General features: G+C 41.6%; 1 protein-coding gene across 1 annotated transcript; it reads left to right on the forward strand.

The window, feature by feature from the left end:
* The first annotated feature begins 6,790 nt into the window (after window positions 1-6,790).
* On the forward strand, window positions 6,791-17,452 carry LOC100557086 (zinc finger protein ZFP2). Its single transcript, XM_062970158.1, has 7 exons — window positions 6,791-6,938; window positions 8,727-9,167; window positions 10,202-10,222; window positions 10,456-10,582; window positions 10,949-11,019; window positions 12,131-12,257; window positions 13,567-17,452. Exons 2-7 carry the CDS (start codon window positions 8,739-8,741, stop codon window positions 14,988-14,990), a joined length of 2,199 nt encoding a protein of 732 aa, XP_062826228.1. The 5' UTR covers window positions 6,791-6,938; window positions 8,727-8,738; the 3' UTR covers window positions 14,991-17,452.
* Window positions 17,453-22,055: the final 4,603 nt, after the last annotated feature.

Raw genomic sequence — 22,055 nt, forward strand, 5'->3', positions numbered from 1 at the left:
CCAGCCCATTTATGTTGGATAAGTGAGACTCTACTGTACTGTATTTACAAATTTACCACTAAAATATCACAATGAATTTAAAACATTGACTACAAAAACATTGATTATGAAAAGGCAGAGTGCGTTGGATAATCCAGAACATTGTATAAGCAAATGTTGGATAAGTGAGATTCTACTTTAATATGAAATAATTACTGGGATAGAATAATGCAGAACAATATAATCTCTAAAACCAGGACAGTAAATAAAGAGGGGAATTCTACACAGGAAACAGTCAGGGCCAGCTAACACCTCCCAACAAAGTATTCCCATCATCAAAGTCTGGCAAATCCTCTGTTTTCTCAGGGCCACAGACAGTAGAAGCACATAAAATATCGCAAACAACACCACTCTGAAAACAAGGGAATTCCAGACAGGAAACAATCAGGGCCAGCTAACACCTCGCAACAAAAAAATTACTCAGGGAGGAAACAGCCAGGCTTTAAAGCTGCAAGGCCATTACATCCTAATCATTTTTCCTAATTGCAACATTCATACTTGCCTCCAACAGACAAAAAAACCAATCAGAAATATTGTATATTCACAACCTTTAGGAAATAATATCCCCTGATGGCACAGCGTGTTAAAGCGCTGAGCTGCTGAACTTCTTGACCAAAAGGCCGCAGGTTTGAATTGGGGGAACGGAGAGAGCCCCCACTGTTAGCCCCAGCTTCTGCCAACCCAGAGGTTCAAAAACATGCAAATGTGAGTGCATCAATAGGTACTGCTCCAGCGGGAAGGTAACGCTGCTCCATGCAGTCATCCCATATGACCTTGGAGGAGTCTACGGACAACGCCGGCTCTTCGGCTTAGAAATGGAGATGAGCACCAACCCCCAGAGTCAGACATGACTGGACTTAATGTCAGGGGAAACCTTTACCCTTTACCTTAACGACCACCAATTCCTCAATACTTTATTTCCCATGCCACCATACTTCGCCACAGCAACGCGTGGCCGGGCACAGCTAGTCTATATATATAAAAGAGTGATGGCATCAGGGCAGCGGACAAAACAACAAAACTACAGGCCCCCCAACCTCGGAATTTGACAACACAACCCATCATTAACGGCTCTAGGTTGATAAAACAAAAAGAAAAGAAAAATAAAGTCCTAATTACAGGGAGAAGAATAATAGTTTTTATCCAATTGCTGCCAGTTTGAAGGCTAAGCTCCACCAACTAGCAACCTACTCAGCCCAGGGGACAGGCACAGTTAGGCCTCATTTAGGCCTCTTCCACAGATTATCAGATTTTAACTGGATTATATGGCAGTGTAGACTCAAGGCCCTTTCAAACAGCTATATAACCCATTTAGAATCTTATATTATCTGCTTTGAACTGGATTATCTTGACTCCACACTGCCAGATAATTCACTACAGCTGTGTAGAAGGGGCCTCAGATAATCCAGTTCTAAACAGAAAATATAAGATTATAAATATACAGTAGAGTCTCACTTATCCAGTCCAACCCAATTCTGCCATGCAGGACCCAATCCAAGCATTCCCAACAGATGGCCACCCAGCCTCTCAATACTACTACTACTACTACTACTAATAATAATAATAATAATAATAATAACAAAAACATCATACAATCCTAAGGTGTGACCCCTAAGGATCATCCAGATCAACTTCCTTCTACCATGCAGGAGGACACAATCCAAGCACTCCTGACAGATGGCCATCCAGCCTCTACATAATAATGATGATGAACCTGCAAAAGTATTGGAAAATGAGCACGCAAAAATACTGTGGGACTTTTGAATCCAGACTGACAAAGTTCTGGAACACAACACACCAGACATCACAGTTGTGGAAAAGAAAAAGGTTTGGATCATTGATGTCGCCATCCCAGGTGACAGTCGCATTGATGAAAAACAACAGGAAAAACTCAGCCGCTATCAGGACCTCAAGATTGAACTTCAAAGACTGTGGCAGAAACCAGTGCAGGTGGTCCCGGTGGTGATCAGCACACTGGGTGCCATGCCAAAAGATCTTAGCCGGCATTTGGAAACAATAGACATTGACAAAATTACGATCTGCCAGCTGCAAAAGGCCACCCTACTGGGATCTGCACGCATCATCCGAAAATACATCACACAGTCCTAGACACTTGGGAAGTGTTCGACTTGTGATTTTGTGATATGAGATCCAGCATGTCTATCTTGTTTCCTGTGTCATAATAATAATAATAATAATAATAATAATAATAATAATAATAATAATAATAATAAAAAGCATAGAATCCAAGAGTTTGGAGAGACCCTTAAGGGCCATCCAGCCCAACCCTTTCTACTATACAGCAGGACACAATCCAAGCATTCACAACACATGGACAACGTATAAATACTATACAATACTACACAGGGACATAGACCCCCGCTATCACAATACACAAACAACCAAATGCATACTAAACATAAAGACAACCATACAACAGACATTCAATACCACCACTACCTCAACAATTTCTCACCAACACCACCAGACAACGCCACAGCAACGCATGGCCAGCCACAGCTAGTCATGCTATAACCGTGTAGCGTGAAATCTCCTTTGGAAATGGAAAGAAAAAACCTTCCCCATGAGATGGCTCTGAGCCTTCTGAAAGCTCTAGCAACAGTGTAAATTCTGTGAAAACTTATTTTGGTATGTGTCAAGTTAAGGCTGGAAAGAGCTGTGCAACTGCTGCAGTTACTGGGCATATTTTGCTGCCTTGCATAGCTATCAAAAGTAGGTCCCTACTGCCACCCAGCTCTGAGTTGCGATATTGCCTGGTTAGGTTGATTTTCTCAGATTCTGTGCCCATTCACCTTTCTGTCAATTTCATAATCAGCTGGCTCAGAAGTTTCCTAACCTTTGCTCTGTGACACCACAAAGGCCTGACCCCTCATATCCACAAATGCAAGATACTCCACTCAGGCAGAAAAAAATAAAATGCAGAGATACAGAATGGGGGATGCCTGGCTTGATAGACGAACGTGTGAAAAAGATCTTGGAGTCCTCGTGGAAAACAAGTTAAACATGAGCCAACAATCGGATGTGGCAGCTAAAAAAAGCCAATGGGATTTTGGCCTGCATAAATAGGAGTCTAGTGTCTAGATCCAGGGAAGTCATGCTCCCCCTCTATTCTGCCTTGGTTAGACCACACCTGGAATCACACTGTGGCCAGTTCTGGGCACCGCAATTGAAGGGAGATGTTGACAAGCTGGAAAGTGTCCAGAGGATGGCAACTAAAATAATCAAGGGTCTGGAGAACAAGCCCTACAAGGAACAGCTTAAGGAGCTGGGCATGTTTAGCCTGCAGAAGAGAAGGCTGAGAAGAGACATGATGAAGGCCATGTATAAATATGTGAGGGGAAGTCACAGGGAGGAGGGAGCAGGCTTATTTTCTGCTGCCCTGGAGACAGCAGAACAAGGGCTTCAAACTACAGGAAAGGAATTTTCACATGAACATTAGGAAAAACTTCCTCACTGTGAGAGCTGTTCAGCAGTGGAACTCTCTGCCCCGGGGTGTGGTTGGGGCTCCTTCTTTGGAGGCTTTTAAGCAGAGGCTGGGTGGCCATCTGTTGGGGGGGGGCTTTGCTTCTTGACAGGGAGTTGAATTGGATGGCCCACGAAGTCTCTTCCAACTCTATAATTCTCGAATTCTATGATTGGCTCTGAAATATCAGCAAACAAGATGCAGCTTGCCTGGCTGGCAATTGAGGGGATCCCTTAACACAGTAGATGCTAGAAGACATCATTATCCTGGTTGTTCTGCCTGAGGCAACTTCTACATTGCCAAAAGTTGACCACAGAGACTTACGTTGTATTTTCCTGCCAAACAGATCCTTAAATTCAAGAGTCTGTTACACATAAAAAGTGACCTATTTGATATTGGGTGCGTGCTAATCATTTCTGACTTTTGGTGACCCTAAGGGAAACCTATTAAAATTTTCTTTGCAAGATTTGTTCAAAGGGGTTGGTCTTTGTCTCCACACATGAGCAAATGCAAAGAGATTCAATTCTAGGTTTTTAGGTGCTATATATCCTAAACAACTCCAGTTGAGAGCTGCGGTGCTGCAGTGGGTTAAACCCTTGTGCCAGCTGAACTGCTGACTTGAACGTTGGGTTGCTGACCTGAAGGCTGCCGATTTGAATCCGCAAGATGGGGTGAGCTCCTGTCTGTCAGCTCTAGCTTGCGGGGACATGAGAGAAGCCTCCCAGTTAACACATCCGGTCATCCACTGGGCAATGTCTTTGTAGACAACCAGTTGTTTCACACTAGAAGCAACTTGCAGTATGTTCTCAAGTTGCTTCTGAAAAAAAAAGTCTCCAAGAAAAAGGGAGAGAGAGAAGATATGGAGCAAATTCCCCATTTATTTGAAAGTTTCTCACACAACAAGGAAGGAAACAAACTCACTAAATAACACTATGTAACAAAATTTTGAAAAGAAAAAAATTGTTCCTGGTTTTAAAGTGTTATTGCTGTTTAAATGTGCGGTACTTACTTTGAAAGTATAGTAGTCGTTTTTGTGGCTGCCACAAATTACAGTAGAGTCTCGCTTATCCAACATAAATGGGCCAGCAGAATGTTGGATTAGCGAAAATGTTGGATAATAAGGAGGGGTTAACGAAAAGCACAAACATCAAATTTTGTTATGATTTTACAAATTAAGCTCCAAAACATCATGCTTTACAACAAACTGACAGAAAAATCAGTTCAATACATGGTAATGTTATGTAGTAATTACTGTATTTGCAAATTTAGCACCAAAACATCACAATGTATTGAAAACATTGACTACAAAAATATTGACTACTAAAAGGCAGACTGGGTTGGATAATACAGAACGTTGGATAAGCGAAGGTTGGATAAGTGAGACTCTACTGTATAGTGAATTGGTTGAAACAATGTATTTGTATGTATGTATGTATGTATTTGTATTTATATTTATGTATTGTTGTTTATATGCTCTGTGAGCCACCCCAAGTTCCTTCACGGAGATGGTGTGGGGTATACATAAAGATTTATTTTTTTAAATGATTTTTATTGATTTTCAAAGTGAAAAGGATAAAAAGGCATAGCATAGTTAAGAAAAAAAAGAAAAAAGGGGGGAAGTGTGTAGGGCTAGGGGAGGGTGCAAGAAAGGGAGTTTGGGTAGGTTTTTAGGGAGGGGGGTAGTGTAGGGATAGGAGTATTTTCAGGCGTCTTTCTTCCTCGTGGGCCTGATTTGACAGTTGTCTTGATTGCATTGTATTGTCAACATCTTCATCACATCCAAGGGACAGGATTTTTTTCCCTGGTTTCTTATTCTTATTTATAGTAAATTTTTCATTTTATCTTGTCTCGTGTACTTTATCAGTTGTGACCAATCTGTTTCTTTTCTGGTTTTGTTCTGACTGTATGATAATTCTTGTTGTTTCACAATCTGTACTAAAAATGATAGAGATCATGAAAATGGATAAACTAACACAAGAATAAATAAAGATTTATTATTCATACCTCACAACCTCTGAGGATGCCTGTCATAAATGTGGGCAAAATGTCAGGAGAGAATGCTTCTGGAAAAAGGCCACATAGCTTGGAAAACTCACAACAACCTAGTCATTCTGGCCATCGATAATACAAGATGATGATGATTATTATTGTAAGATATTGAAAAACTAGAGCGAAATGTGCTGCAGGATGTCCCGCCAAACCAAAGCTTTTGCAGTTTAATAAACTATTTCCATGTTTTTTTTAATGACAGAACCAATTAGGAAATGACATTTATAACCCAGGAACAAAAATCATGTTACATAGTGTAATGAGAGCAGATAAAGACAAGGGGGGGAAAGAAGGAAAGCCAAACAACCAGATCAATGAATCAGTCAAGGAATGGAAATACAGATCAACAGAAACCAATGGAATTTCACCAGACCACCTTCAAACCCATACTGTATTCTTGAGATTATGGTGACAGTTGTACCGAAAGATCGGCGGTTCGAATTCGGGAAGCGGAGTAAGCTCTCGCAGTTAGCCCCAGCTTCTGCCAAACTAGCAGTTCGAAAACATGCAAATGTGAGTAGATCAATAGGTACCGCTCCGGCGGGAAGGTAACGGCCCTCCATGCAGTCATGCCGGCCACATGACCTTGGAGGTGTCTACGGACAACGCTGGTTCTTTGGCTTAGAAATGAAGATGAGCACCAACCCCCAGAGTCGGAAACCACTAATGTCAGGGGAAAACCTTTACCTTTAGTAGGGGGCATCCTGTGGAATGAGTACTGATATTCAAGAAAATAATAATAATAATAACAACAGGAAAAACTCAGCCGCTATCAGGACCTCAAGATTGAACTTCAAAGACTCTGGCAGAAACCAGTGCAGGTGGTCCCGGTGGTGATCGGCACATTGGGTGCCGTGCCAAAAGATCTCAGTCGGCATTTGGAAACAATAGACATTGACAACATTACGATCTGCCAACTGCAAAAGGCCACCCTTCTGGGATCTGCCTGCATCATCCGAAAATACATCACACAGTCCTAGACACTTGGGAAGTGTTCGACTTGTGATTTTGTGATATGAGATCCAGCATGTCTATCTTGTTTGCTGTGTCATAATAAAATAATAATAATAATAATAATAATAATAATAATAATAATAATAATAATAATAATAATAATAATAATAGGGGCAGAACCTGAGCTTTGGAAAATAAAATCCTGTTTATTTTCGGATCGAACTCCTTTTCCAAGAGGCTCAGCGAGAAATGCAAATGACGTCGGTTCTTATTGGCTGGATCTCTTTCGCCTTGCGCGCGCCCTCTTGGTCCCGAAAACGGAGAGGAGGCGTGGCCAAAGATCTGGCCGAAACGGCAGGGATTCGGGGAGAAGGAATTCCCGCCCAAGAGATTTGGCCGCCTGAGGAGAAGAGTAAGGGGCGCCCTCCCTGCCTCCTTTCCCGGGAAAGTGTCCCTGCTGGAGGCTTGGCTTGGGCGGGGAGGAAAGGGGAAGATTGCTGTAACAATGCGTAGTCTTTGACTTGATGGGTGGGTTTTGGGGCGGAGGTGGGAGATGGCTGGAGGCAGGCCTTGCGTCTTCTGACTGTGGATTAAAGGGATTTGGGTGTGTGTGGCTCTCAGGCCCCACTTGCCTACACTGCTATGTCGTCCAGCTTGGAACTGGATGAGATAGTTCAGGCATGGCAAACTTGGGCCCTCCGGGTGTTTTGGACTTCAACTCCCACAATTCCTAACAGCCGGTAGGCTGTTAGGAATTGTGGGAGTTGAAGTCCAAAACACCCGGAGGGCCCAAGTTTGCCCATGTCATGCACTTTCGAACTGCAATATATGGCAGTGTAGATGGGTCCCAGGGAACCTCCCTGAGAATCCAGTATGACAATTCCCATTGGCCGGCCTGCCATCCTGGGATGAGACCTTGTGCTTAGCTCAACTCTTCCACATCTCTCCTTTCCTCTACAGTCGCCCCTTTTTACACTCACAGTTTTCGACTTATGCAAATTGAATTATTTACAGATTTTATTGAAAATGACCGTTCTGGGAACCACAAGGTCCACCAGTTTGTTCCTATGGTCACTGATACCTAGGACGACAGTACTGGGGAATTTTACCAACCTGCCCTCCTTTGACCATCAACTTATTACTGAAACTGGGCTTGGCTTGGGGCCACTGATTTCTCTGCCGACGCTCATCTTTCAACTCTGTTCCTCCTGGGCTTTACTGGAGACTTATGTTTTTTGCTTTTATTTTGTTTTCAGATTTTATTTTATTTATTTATTTATTTTGTGGAGACTTCTCTTAATTTTCTCTCTGATTCACGTTTAGCAAAATATACTATTTAACGGATGACTCTCCACAGTAATTGTAATTGGTTTTAAATGTTTTTAATGCTTAGTATTTATTTAATATTCATTTGTGTTTGTCTGTCTCATGTGATTGTAAAGGCATTGAATGTTTATGTGATTGTATGTAATTACCGTAATTTGCTCTGAGTCTCCTAGGGCAGAAGGGCGGAATATAAATAAAGTGTATTACTGTATTATTATTATTATTATTATTAGCTGTGCCTGGTCATGTGTTGCTGTGGCTTATGGGAATCATTTGTTGGCCAGGTAGAATAGCAGTGAATAGCCTTGCAGCCTCAAAGCCTGGTCGTTTTCTTCTTATGGGAATCCTTTTTTGGTGAGCTGGAATACAATGGAATAGGCTTGCTGCTTGGGAGGCTGGGTAGTTATGCTGAAGGACCTAAAGATTTCCAAGGAGAATACCTCAGTTCTCCAATGCAATTCTATGTCCAGCTTCCAGTCAAAATTTACCATAGTATTATGTTGAAAGTCTTAGAAATTCCTAGATAGGTGTTCTATTGGGTGAAAAAAAAGTAATATCCTTATTAGTGTTTTTTTCACTTTCATAGGTGTTCTATGCTCCTAATCCCAGCAAATGTGGGGGGGGGGGGGAGGGGGGGAGAGATGGTTAACGACAACAGGCTGGAGAAGCAGAGGGAGGCTGCATATCTTGACTACTAAGGGATAAAAGGGTGTGCTTTGTGGTTTCTGGGGGAATGCCCCAGCCCTAGTCTGAATCTTCCCATCTGACCTTCTTTCTCTGAAGGAGACATGGTCCTAAGCTGGAGTCCCCCATGCTTCATCTCCCAAAACTATAAGAATCCTTAATCATTGATAATAACTCTTTGCTGTGACAGATTAAAGGGAAGATGTCCTATCCCTCACTGTATGGATCAAAGATGAAGGACAAAGACTCACTTGGACCTGATGCAAGAAAAGGCACTGATGCCCCCAGGAGTGAAGGCGGTGACACTTCCTGGGAAAGAACTGTCCAGAAGATCTTGGTGGGTGACGTCAGCTCCGATGCGCAACGCCAGCCCTTCAAGCAGGTCTGTTACCAGGAGTCCAAGGGGCCCCGGGAAGTCTGCAGCAGACTCTTTTATCATTGCCATCAGTGGCTGAAGCCAGAATCTCATACAAAAAATCAGATCCTGGATCTGTTGATCCTGGAACAATTCTTGAGCATCCTGCCACCAGAGCTGGGAAACTGGATCAGAGAATGTGAATCTGAAACTTGTTCCCAGGCAGTGGCCTTGGCAGAAGGTTTCCTCCTGAGACAGCCAGAAGAGCAGCAGCAGGTAAGAGCATGTTGTTGTTGTTGTTGTTGTTGTTGTTGTTATATTTATTTATACCCCCTTTTTCTCCCCAAGGGGGACTCCCTTTCACAGATGTGTTTATTTGTGAGTCTGTAGCTGTTGCTTAACTAGTTCAAGCCCTTTGCCCCACCCCTTTGTTGTGCTGCCGCCTGTCCTTCCATGTTATGTCAAATGTGCCTGTCCCTCACTCCATTTTGACAACTCTCTCTTGCTGACAACTCTCTCTTGCTACTGCCAGATTTTAAACCATTTCCCCAGTGATCCATATCCTTAGCTCTTTCCTTCTGCTGGCAGATTTTGAACCCCTTTCTCCTGAAAAGAAGTTTCTGTTGTGGGAAGGTGGTAAAAGGAGAGATGGGTTGGTGAGGAAAGAGTCTCTATATCTTGAATGTTGGGAGCAATGTAAGATCTGTAAATGAGGTGGGAGGGATGATGAAATATATTTGCACCTCACCGCCTAAATTTATTTAAAGCATGTGCCTTGCTTTGAAGGGAATCAGGGTTATCTTGGCCTCATACTTTTAAAACTTGCTGGCTACTCCCTGTGTGCTTAGTTTTCAGAAGAAATTCCTCAGTTTTGAGGTAACTGTCAAGCCACCAATGTGGTGCATGTGAGTTCAGTGCTGCTTTGGGGATTCTAGAGAATCTGTCCCTGGCCCTTGCCATTAGGAAGCCTGTCCCTAAGTGGTTAAAATGTGAGGAAATGTATTTTTCTTATTCGAAATACTTCTCACCCCTCTTTATTTATTAATTTGTTTGTTTGTTTACTACATTTATATCCTGCTCTTCTCACCCCGAAGGGGACTCAGAGCGGCTTACAAATCAAATGTACATACAATATATTATTAGCATAGCACAATAAAAGCATTAAATTACTATATTGTACTATATCACTATAATGTAATATTACTAGTAATATGACATGTAATATATAATAAATAATTAATATAATATATTGTATTATTATTAGTATAATATTGTATTACATTATAATATTATTATTATCTTTCTACCAGGGCACCCAAGGTGATGTGCAGGTAAAATCATTGAATGTATTAATAATTTAAAACACACCCAGAGAGGCCACCCAGATTTGAAGAACTGATAGCTCTACCACTTGCCCATCTTTATCTTCAGATCCTCTGTAGATGAGTATTCCATACCACCATCACCCATTTCCCAGCCTTCCCTACCATGTTCTTTCCTCCCTCTCTTTCTCATTCTTTTCCCCTTCACCATTCCTTGTTTTGATTTCTTATTATTCTTTCAGGTCAAACATCTCTCTGTGGAAGTTGAGTCTGATTTTGCACTGGCAGAGAAGGCTCCGTTGGATATCTGGCTGAGTCCTCAGTGGAGGAAGGTGATGCATGACGGGGACAGAGGTGCTGTCTTGCAGGGTAAGGTTCACTTTGTAAGACTGCATTTGTTTCCTAGTTGTACTTATATCCCACTCCTCTTTGTGACTTCTTATCTAAATCCTTGCAACAGTTATCTGTTTCAGTGGGTTGGAGTGAGGACGATGAGTAGTCCAAGGTGCCCTGGTGAGTTTCATAGCTCATTGGGACAGGGAATGTGGATTATTAGTTCACCACCCCAAGCACTACATCTTTCTTATGAGAAATATCTGTGGATTGCTCTGAAGCATAAATCCTATCATCTCGACAGGGTACATTTCTACTTCCTAGGAATGGTTTTGGGGATTGTAATGTCAATATCTGGATAAAAGATCTGAGACTGCTATTTCTTCTTCAACTCTCATTCAGGGACTGAAAGGAGGCTGGCAACGTGTACTCAGCCATCTCTTCTTCATTGTGGTGGAGTGGAAGCAGATCAGGTAAAGGAAAGGATTATCGAGAAGACACAAAGGCAACTGTCTGGGTGAATCTGTCCCTTGCTGATATCTCAAAGCAAATGGGGGGAGGGGAGAGTGAGATCATAGTTTCTGTTCATTTTGATGAAAGAAAATGATAGGGAATGTGTAATGTCCATCATATGTGGAGTGGAAAGATGCTGAAAATGTTAAAATGACAAAGTGACACATCCAGATGCAGAGGTTACACAACCAGGTTCCACTCTTTGGGTGTGGAAGTCTGAACAATCTGGGGCTGAATCATTGTGCATTTATCACATTAATCCTGAATTAGAGTTCTTGCCATATTTCTGTGTAATTTTCTTTAACTGAAGAATGAGATTAACTCACAGATGTTAATTACTGTCTCCTGGGCCTAAACCAATCTTTCCTTCTGTTTTTTTTTTAAACTCCCTCCCTAGTGATATAAGATAGGCCCACTCCCTCCTAGCCTTCAGGAAGAAAGTGAAGCCCTGGCTCTGGGATCAAGCCTTGGGTTAAGAGCGTAGTGCATTAATACATGTATATTTGTGCAACGATCATGGAACGGCTTAGACTATGTCTCTCGGACAGCGTGATTTTAATTGACTGTTAGGTTTTAATGTTACTGTTTAACTTTAATTTTGTAAAATTTTTAATATGTTGGATATTTGTTTTATATGTACTGGACAAGTGCCTGTATAAGCCACCTTGAGTCCCCTTTGGGGTTGAGAAAGGCGGGCTACAAATGTAGTAAATAAATAATTTTTTTTTCTGGCGAGATGAAGAGCATAGGAAGGCTCTGCTGGCACAGACTAAAGGCTCCTCTCATCCAGCATCTTGGTTCCACAGTAGCCAGTTGTGTGTGTATAGGCAGTTGGTAAGCTCTCTCTCAGTATAGTTTTCCATACTGGTATTTATGGATAGGCTGCCCCATGCCTGGCACTGGCAAGTCACTACAAGTGCTAAACGTCAATGTCTTCCCCTTGGAAAGCTGCAGAGTCATTGTGGGACTAGACATTGAAAACTGTAGTAAAAGACTATCTGCCATAAGTAGCTTTCTGTTAGATAATTTTAATGCCAGCTGTGATTAGGAAATGCTTTCTTTTTCATCCAGGCTCCAGTGATCTTTGAGGAGGTGGCTGTATCTTTCTCTGAGGAGGAGTGGGCCCTTTTGGATCCTGATCAGAGAGCCCTGCACAAGGAGGTCATAGAAGAGACCTGTAGAATCATGGTTGCTCTTGGTGAGGCCTCCTCTTTTCCTGGTGCAGGAGACTTTCTGTCTTTTCTGGATTTAGCTTTAGTTTTTTTTTTCTTCATCAAACCCTTTACCTCCTCCAGGCACTCATTTAGAGGAGACACACTATCCTTAGCAAAGGCTGTTTTCAAAGATATATATTTGAATGTCTTGCAGATGCTGAATAGCATTGGGGATAGAGTGGCACCCTGTGGTATGCTATGTAACATCTGTTTTTTTAAGAGCAGCCATCTTCAAGTTCTACCATCTGGAATCTACCTGAGAGGATAGGAACGAAAACACTTTAGCACACTGCCTCTGATTCCCAAACCCCTCAGGTGTTTCAGAAGGATACCGTGGTATCAAATGCTGCTGAGAGGTTCAAAAGCACAAGCAGGAACACTATTCTTGTTTGTGCTTTGGCAAAGACCATCCACTAAAGTTTGTCACTGTACAAAAAAGCAAATTCAGTAGCACCCTCTTCTTTAAAAACACATGAATAACCATAGTGGTCTCATTTCTATCCGGAGGCCAGTTTGAAACGGATAATTTTTATCATCCAAAACTGACTTGAGTTGACAGGCAACTGCCCTATCATCTCATCTAAAACAGGGAGATTTGATACTGGTTTATAGTTGCTAAACTCCAAGAGGCCCAGGGATGGCTTTTTAGAAGTGGTCAAACCATATCTACTGTTAAATATGATGGAAAACTTGCCTCACTAAGAGATGTATTACTAATATATGCAGTTGAGATCTGACCATCTCCTACCTGAATAACTAACTAAGAAGGAAATCTGAAGTATTCACCAACTGAAACTGATCTCATGTTATCTCACTCACAGAGTTGCTGGACACCTCCTTGTCAATTTCTGCTATAATATTGGTGTCTATGTCCGTTCTTAAAAATAGATTTAGTCTGTGAAATGATCATTAAGGGCACCACAGTGAATTGCTAAGGGCTCTAAAAGTGGATCCAGGGAGAAGGTGCCTGAGGTAGAGAGTTGCAGTGAACAAAACTATAAAACTACAAGAAAATCAACAAGAAAGAATCATGCTGCTAAAGCATATGAAACTAAACTAAAAGTAAGAAAATGTTAGAAGTGTCTAAGGCTGTAAATTCTTCAAATATGTGGAATAAAAATTCTTCACCTGGAACCTAAAAGGTCTGTGAATAGAAAAAATGGGATGTATGATCTCCCCTTCCTCCCACATCTCCAAGATTGTTTTCTTTTTGTTTTCATTAAATTCCTTTTCCAGTCCTTGAAATCCTCATTCTTTGGCATCAGTTCTTTTTCTTCTTCTTCTTTCCAATAGATACCCAGGGGAGAACAAATTTGTGTTGCCAGTATGAGAAACGTGTTAGAAACAAAGTGGAACTTGCGGCACGTGAGGAAGCACACACACGAGAAGAAATCTGTACCAGAGAGAAGCCCTATAAATGCTCCATTTGTGGAGAGTGTTTTGCCCAACATATGGAACTTACGCTTCATTCCACATCACCCCATGGGGGACACCAGAGTGTTCCTACAGGAAAGAAACTACACAAATGTCAGGAATGTGGCAGATGTTTTTCTCAAGCTTCAAACCTTTGGAGTCATCAGAGAGTCCACACTGGAGAGAAGCCATACAAATGCGAAGCATGTGGCAAATGTTTGGCCACTAGGGATTCCCTAGTAAGCCATCAGCGTGTCCACACAGGAGAGAAGCCCTACAAATGCCAAATGTGTGAGAAACCTTTTCCTTCCAGATCTGACCTTGTGAAGCATGAGAGAATCCACACTGGAGAGAAACCATACAAATGCCAGGAATGTGGGAAATGTTTTGGTTACAATTCATCCCTTCGGAGTCATTGGAGGCTACATACAGGAGAGAAACCATATAAATGCCAGGAATGTGGAAAATGCTTCACTCAAAGACCATCTCTTGTGGTTCACCAGAGAGTCCATACTGGAGAGAAACCATACAAATGCCAAGACTGTGGGAAATGTTACATTTCCAAGTCACACCTGATTACTCATTGCAGACTACACACAGGAGAGAAACCATACAAATGTCAAGAGTGTGGGGAATGTTTTGTTCATAATTCAACCCTTGTAATCCACCAGAGAATCCACACTGGAGAGAAACCATACAGATGCCTAGAATGTGAGGAATGTTTTGTTAGCAAGTCCAACCTTCTTAGTCACCAAAGATTTCACTCAAGAGAAAAACTATATAAATGCAAAGAGTGTGGAAAATGCTTTACTCAGAAATCAGATCTTTTGGTCCACCAGAGAATCCATACAGGTGAGACACCAGTCAAATACCAAGCAGGTGAAAAAGATTTGCATTGCAGTATATCGCTTCTGAGTCATATGAACCTTCCCCAAGGAGAGAAACCATACAAATGCCAGGAGTGTGGGAAAAATTTTACTCGCAAGTCAAGGCTTGTGATGCACCAGAAAGCCCATAGAGGAGAGACACCATATAAATGTCAGGACTGTGGGAAAGGCTTTACTTCTAATCCATCTCTCCTGAGTCACCTGAGACTGCACACAGGAGAGAAACCATTCAAATGCCAGGAGTGCGGGAAGTCTTTTACCCACAGATCAACACTTGTGACCCACCAGACAGTCCATACAGGGGAGAAACCGTACAAATGCCAAGAATGTGAGAAAAGTTTTAATTTTTATTCATCCCTTTGGAGGCATTTGCTACTCCACTTGAGAGAGTTACCAGAGAGTCCACACAGGAGGTAAACTACATGAATGTCAAAATCATGTGAAAGGCTTTGTTTTCCTGCTGTGGGTGGAGGGCCTCCCAAAGTTTCCCTTTTCTCCTCTGATCAGACAGGATGATGCAAATTATACAACAACCTCTATTCCATATGGAGAGTTACCACACTCAGGTCTTTTTTTTTTTTGGAAGGCAGGGCAGCAGCTATTTTTTTTTTTTTTGGATTTGCAACTTTTGATCTACATTAGATGAGCGTCTCTCAGCTGTGGAAGATAGAGACAATCCGACTGTTTCTATGACATGCACTTTGAAGTGCTGGAGGTTCAAGACATGAGAAGTTGGGCAGGCAGTTTCAATTGTCCTAGTGGTGAAACCTCTGGAGCTGTTCTTTCAGAGGAGACCCAGGTTGTATACAACCCACTAGTAGAGTTTTTAAAGGCTAGGACAGCAACAGTGATTACTCTTGGTGAGACCGAACCAATTTCTGCCTCCCCAGAGGTGGATGAGGTTCACTTTCACCCAAGGTTTACTGTGGGCATTGGCATCTGTGGGGTGGGTGAAGGTGCTTTGGTTTTGGGCTGTGCTGTGCTGCCAGATGGCACCAGCTGTGCAGCTTCATAAGCACACTAAAATATGCCAAACCTGCTGTAGTTGTAGCCCTTTATGTCAGCTGCTCAGAGGGGACATCCCAAGAACTGCCACAAATGTGTTCTTCCTAGGATTCATATTTCTTTTCTCCAAACACATCATCCTTACCAGCCCTCATCATCAGCTTCTTAACATCATAGGGAGATGTTTCCACTTTTAAAAACTCTTCAGCCAAGGCCCACAAGAACACGATTGGAATTGCCTTCCCTTTTGCCTCTAACTAGTGTGGAGCTGTGTTGTTTTTATTTAATTATATATATGTTATATAACCGCTGCCACCAGATTATAAAGATGTTTTTATTTAAACGCTGCCACCAAATGTAAAGATGTTTATAATGCGGCCACCAGATGTAAAGGGGATTATCAACACTTGCCACCACTATGGGGAGATGTAGCCACTAGCTACTCAGAGATGAGACCTTTTAAATTTTGGTTTTCTTCTTCTTGTTTACAATTGATGGTAATATATGTGACAGAAGCTGAGATGTTTGAAAGAACAACAACCCGTTTATTCAGGCACAAAGCTTAATGGTTACAATAACTTTCTCTTTAGAGGCACTTTAGTTAACAGTTGCAAAGCTAGAATGAGGGGTTTCAAATTCCTTAAAATGTCAATTCATTCTCTACTGCTCTAAACTGCAGTCACCCTGTGAATTACAATCACAGATTATCTGTTCCTTATCAGGAGACAGACTACCTTAAAATAAGTCACCAAGCTTATTTTAAACTGACTCAAAAATAAGCAATTGAGTCTCCCTGATTCCTTCAAGTGAGGATCAGTCTTCACTGTACCTCATCAGGGCACAGACTAACTGCTTCTTTTTTTAAACCTGCACTTCTCCACAAAACCGGCAGTTGGCTCCACCCACTTCTCCATGGCAACCAACTCTTGAGTGCAGAGATGCAATAACTGAAATATTGACCCTTTTAAAACACAATTAAACATGACATCTGTAAACCAAAAAATTCACACTTTATTACACTCTCCCACCGGAACCTGTAGCGTAATGTCTTTTTATTTCAGTGGATTTTCCTCCACTCACATGGAAAACCATCTGAACATTAGGGACTTCCCAGAGAGGGAGGGGTCAGAGAACAGGGAGTAACTTCTATTCTGCATAGAACTCACCTACTCTTCTAATACATCTCCAAGATTATAGACAAGATTAAAATCTAATTTTTGAATGTTGTTCTTCTGACATTTGAACTGATGTAAAGTAGCCTTCTTCTGACATTTGAATTAATTTAAAACAGCTATGAGTTTGTATAGGTTTGTGTGGCAGCCCCCAACTACATTTTTGGGAGATGCGGAGAAAACAGGACAAAAAGGTGTTGTGCAATCCATTTTTTTATCCATTCACATTTTTATATTCTGAACAGTGAGTCTAACAAATAGTAAACTCATACTTGGTTCTGTGAAACACCAGATAAAGGACAGAAGAAAAGAATTAAATTAGCTATGTTATGCTGCAAATACACATATGAAGCTATGACGGCATTCTGCAATGTATTTGAAAAATGCTATATCTATCGGCTGTTGTGTGCCTTCAAATTGTTCTGGAACTTTGCCAACACTGTCACAGGATTTTCTTGACAAGAATAAGACTTGATTTATGTCCCACCCTAGCTCCCTGAGGGGACTCAGGATGGTTAACAACAAATATCGGCAGACATTTAATGCTGCAAAAAATAGACCAGGACAAAATAATCCAACTCACCCAGACCCAAAACAGAGGTTTGCTCTTGTCTATAACTGCATCTATATCTATAGTATCTATGTTTGTATTTGTTAATAAACTTATCAATTTTTCCTATAAACAATAAATAACAAAAGGAATCTGCCTGGATCTATTTTTAATGTTTCTACAACTTTAGACCTAGTTCTTTGTCCATCCTCCTCCTTGTACTATATTGTAATCTGTGTCAGTTCTGGTGTGTTTAAAATTAGGTCAGAAGGGTTTCTAGCAGATAAAGGCGAACTAGTATGAAGCACAAATTTCAGTTTTGAGGAGCTTGATGAAAGAGCAGAAAACACCAATTTCCTAAATATTCATTTGAGTATCAGATCTGTTGAATAGTCTTATCCAGGAATTGTTATGGAGAGAAGAATCTCCTGTATCTGACAACAGAAAAGCCTTGAGAAAGTCCCATTTCAAATGATAGCACAGATTTTTGTAGCTAAGAGAGAGCTTTTTAAATGCCTCCCATAGAATTGCTAATAAGACAGCCTACTAGTAACAAATGTGTTGTCTTATTATAAATAGAGATGGTTTGCTGGGATACCGATAGAGACTAACACTTGTTAGACAGGGAAGGTGAAGTCCTAGGATGGACATGTTCTTGAGGCCATCGATATGGTAGAGCTGATACAGACATACAAATCAAAAAGGAAAAAATATGCCAGATTGTCTACCAGAAGTGGGCAGGTATGTTCCAGTAGCTGCAAGAACCATAGATTCAAACTGGTGAAAGAAGAAACATTACCCACTAACACAAGAAGTCACTAGAACTGCGAGGGCTTATTGTCCATCACTTGAAGTGACAAGGAGCCACTTGGGGTTAGACCAGGCATGGGCAAACTTTTTTGCCTTGGGGCCGCATTGTGGGCCCAACTGAGACGGCCAGGTTGGAAGGGAGAGGGCCTGTGACAGGGTGGGGCCAGGCAGGGAAGGGGCAGGGCCTGGGTCATCCTCAGGTTGTCCTGGTATGAGGATGGGCGATACTTGCCCCATCTTTATGCCAGGAGGAAAATGAGACATGTGGCAACTGCCCCAATCCTCCTCCCCCGATCTTTGGACTGTGCTCTGGGCATTATGCCAGGAGGAGGGCGAGAGAGGGGACAGCTGAGAGTGCTCTAGAGGGCTTTTAGCTATTGCGCACCTTCCTCGAGCCATCCTCTCAGCATAAGGATGGGGCTGCTCACACTGCCGGGAGAAGGGTGAGACATGCTGTGGCTGAGAGCCCTCCAGAGGGCGCTTGCCTCAGGCCCTCCTAATTTTGCCTGTCTGCCCAGAAAGAACAAGAGAGGAAGGCATGCAGCAGCTGAGAGCCCTCCGGAGTGGAGTGCTCTCAGTCACAGCATGTCTAACCCAGGCATGGGCAAACTAAGGCATGCTTTCCTCTCTTGTCCTTTCTGCATAAGGATGTGGCGGACCATCGTGTCCTTATGCTGAGAGGACAGGAAAAATTAGGAGGGCCTGAGTTAGACACTCTAAACCTGTAGTGAAAGATCAGCCACCATCTGCATTCTGGATTTTGATTTTTGGTAGTCTTGATGGCAGCTATGATTTTATTTTTTTAACTAGTAACTTTTGCCCTTCCCCAGGCAAGCACCTCTTTGCTGTGGAAGCTGATGACAGTCAGACTATTTCTATTAAATAAGGGGGAAAGTCCTCAAGGTGTGTTGTTCTAGGCCCAAAAAATGCTATTACCATGTTTCCCCGAAAATAAGACAGTGTCTTATATTAATTTTTGCTCCCAAAGATGTGCTAGGTCTTATTTTAAGGGGATGTCTTATTTTTCCATGAAGAAGAATTCACATTTATTGTCGAACAAAAAAATGATCATTTATTATATACTGTACAGTAGTTGTCATCACAAACCAGCATAACCAGACAAATTGTGAATCCTATCAAGAATTTCTTATTACTACCATTATTTCCATGTATATGGTACATACATTTATCGATCCTGCATGCTCTGGTGTTCTGTTCGATGGGCATGCTTCCAAACAAAAACTTTGCTAGGTCTTACTTTTGGGGGAGGCCTTATATTTAGCAATTCATCAAAACCTCAACTAGGTCTTATTTTCTGGGGATGTCTTATTTTAGGGGAAACAGGGTATGATGTTGAAATGAAGTGTGCTTATCACCTCCAGGGGAATGTGATTCTTTGCAAAGAATAAGCCCATTAACCTTTCTGTAGCTACCTGAAACTAGTTAATATTCCTGTCATTCTAGTACTTGAGGCATTTTGACCAGTAGTTATTTGTCATCCTGTCTTCTCACTATTTTATGACATGCAATCCTGTACGGTTTGATGTGCCAAAGGGTAGGTCAGTAGGCTTTCTGGGTAAATAAGGGAAAACAAGCACTAATCTTTAGTCTTGATGAGCTTGATGAAAGCGCAAAAAATAGAAATTCTTGTAATTAAGAATTACGATAGCATGAAATATGTCAAGTACAGTAGAGTCTCACTAATCCAAGCCTCGCTTATCCAAGCCTCTGGATAATCCAAGCCATTTTTGTAGTCAATGTTTTCAATATATCGTGATATTTTGGTGCTAAATTCGTAAATACAGTAATTACAACATAACATTACTGCGTATTGAACTACTTTTTCTGTCAAATTTGTCGTATAACATGAAGTTTTGGTGCTTCATTTGTAAAATCATAACCTAATTTGATGTTTAATAGTCTTTTCCTTAATCTCTCCTTATTATCCAAGATATTTGCTTATCCAAGCTTCTGCCGGCCCGTTTAGCTTGGATAAGTGAGACTCTACTGTAGCCCTAACCAGACATTTGTTAGGAAGTTGAGTACCAATTGTAAACCTCTCTGTTATATATCTTGAGTGCTGCCTGATTGCCTTTTGTTTTACTTTAGTCTCTAAGTGCATACAGTCTGATGGATAAGTCCCAGATTTTATTCTTGTTTTTGTTCATAGTGGTTAAAATAAGCCAACCTGGGGAGCAGTATAAAATTTCTGGTTGTACCAGGTGCTGACAGAATATATTCTGGGTGGAACAAAACATATTGAGATCTTTTCAATCTGTTTGAATGCATCCTCAGAAGGAAATTCAAACAACTCAGCATTCTCCCCCCCCCCCCCTTGCAAATAGCTAAAGGGGACTGGTTCTTTACTGAATTAGTCTCCATCCTTCCCAAAAGGATGTTAATACCCCAGGGCACTACTCTGTAACAAAAAGAGGGGCTGTTTATCTTGCTCTGCATCAGAAGATCTCGGGATACAATAAAACCTACACAATACATTTAAAATCATGTAAACAATACATCAATTTTGTAAAGTTGAAAGTTTCTTAATTCTTAAGTTAAATGAGGACTGATTTCACTAGGTAACACATTTTTTGTTCCTAATTGGGTCTTTAGTAAAAAAAAAACATGGAAAAAGTTTATTAAACTACAAAAACTTTGTTTTTGTGGGACATCCTGCAGCACATTTTGCTATAATTTTTCAATATACATCTGATAGAGTCTCAACCAATTCAACGTAGTTTGTGGTAGCCACAAAAATGAAGTTTCTGGACGATAGAAACTACTTTCAAAGTAAGTAGCGCACAACAGGAAACAGGAAATAACACTTCCAAACTAGGAACAGAACATTTTTAAAATAGTTATAGTGTTATAATTAGAATAATTTTAAACAATTCTAAGGCATGCACATATGTGGATCTGTATAAAACCAGTTGGGTCCCAAAGAGTTTTGGAAACAACCATGTTTTCATTTGGCACCAGAATGTCAGCAATGCAGGTGCCAATCAGGCCTCAGAGAAGAGGGTGTCCTGACATGTGGGTGCCGCAGGGCTGCCCTTCCCTGAGTCCTCCAACAGCATGTTGCCCCGAGTGATGGGACATGGGAGTTAACGCCAGCAGACCTCATATCCCTTGGGTAGACGTGTGACACTCCTTCAATGCTGTTTAGTTTTACATGCCATTACCAGAACCTTAAATTCAGAATGGAAACATCTTGACAGCCAGCTGGACTGCAAGGATGTCCCTTCTTTCCAGTTTTATGTGCATTTCTGATGAGAAAACATGCCTTCTACTGATGGGATATTAAAAAGAGCACCTGTTCATAGTGGACATTGTCTCCTTAGTCATGCATGCCACCAGAAACCATTATTTCTAGGGTATTGGAAATATTACCAGAATTTGGTGCAGTTTCCAAGTTCACGATTAAAGACAAAGTTGTTCACATCTCTCACGCTAATTGAATCAGTCATTCACATTTGCTGTTCAATGGGGTTCCCATGATGACCAGAGTCTCTCCTCTCCATGGACTGTTTTTTTGGACTAGATCACACTACCATATATTCTCATGTAAAGGTTTAAAAGGGATGCCAAATCTTTCCCCAAATTCTGGATTGATTTGCACAGGCAGCCCTCAAGTTACAAACATCCAATTTACAAACCATTCCTAGTTAAAGAGGGAGGGTTTTTTTCGTGTCAGGAGCAACCAGAGTTGCTTCTGGGGTGAGAGAATTGGCCGTCTGCAAGGACGTTGCCCAGGGGACACTCAGATGTTTTGATGTTTTACCATCCTTGTGGGAGGCTTCTCTCATGTCCCCGCATGGAGCTGGAGCTGATAGAGGGAGCTCATCCGCACTCTCCCCGGGTGGGATTCGAACCTGGCAGCCTTCAGGTCAGCAACCCAACCTTCAAGTCGCAAGGCTTTTATCCCCTTGGCCACCGGGAGCTCCC

This window comes from Anolis carolinensis, chromosome 2 (genome assembly GCF_035594765.1).
Source record: "Anolis carolinensis isolate JA03-04 chromosome 2, rAnoCar3.1.pri, whole genome shotgun sequence".
NCBI classification, from domain to species: Eukaryota; Metazoa; Chordata; class Lepidosauria; order Squamata; family Dactyloidae; genus Anolis; species Anolis carolinensis.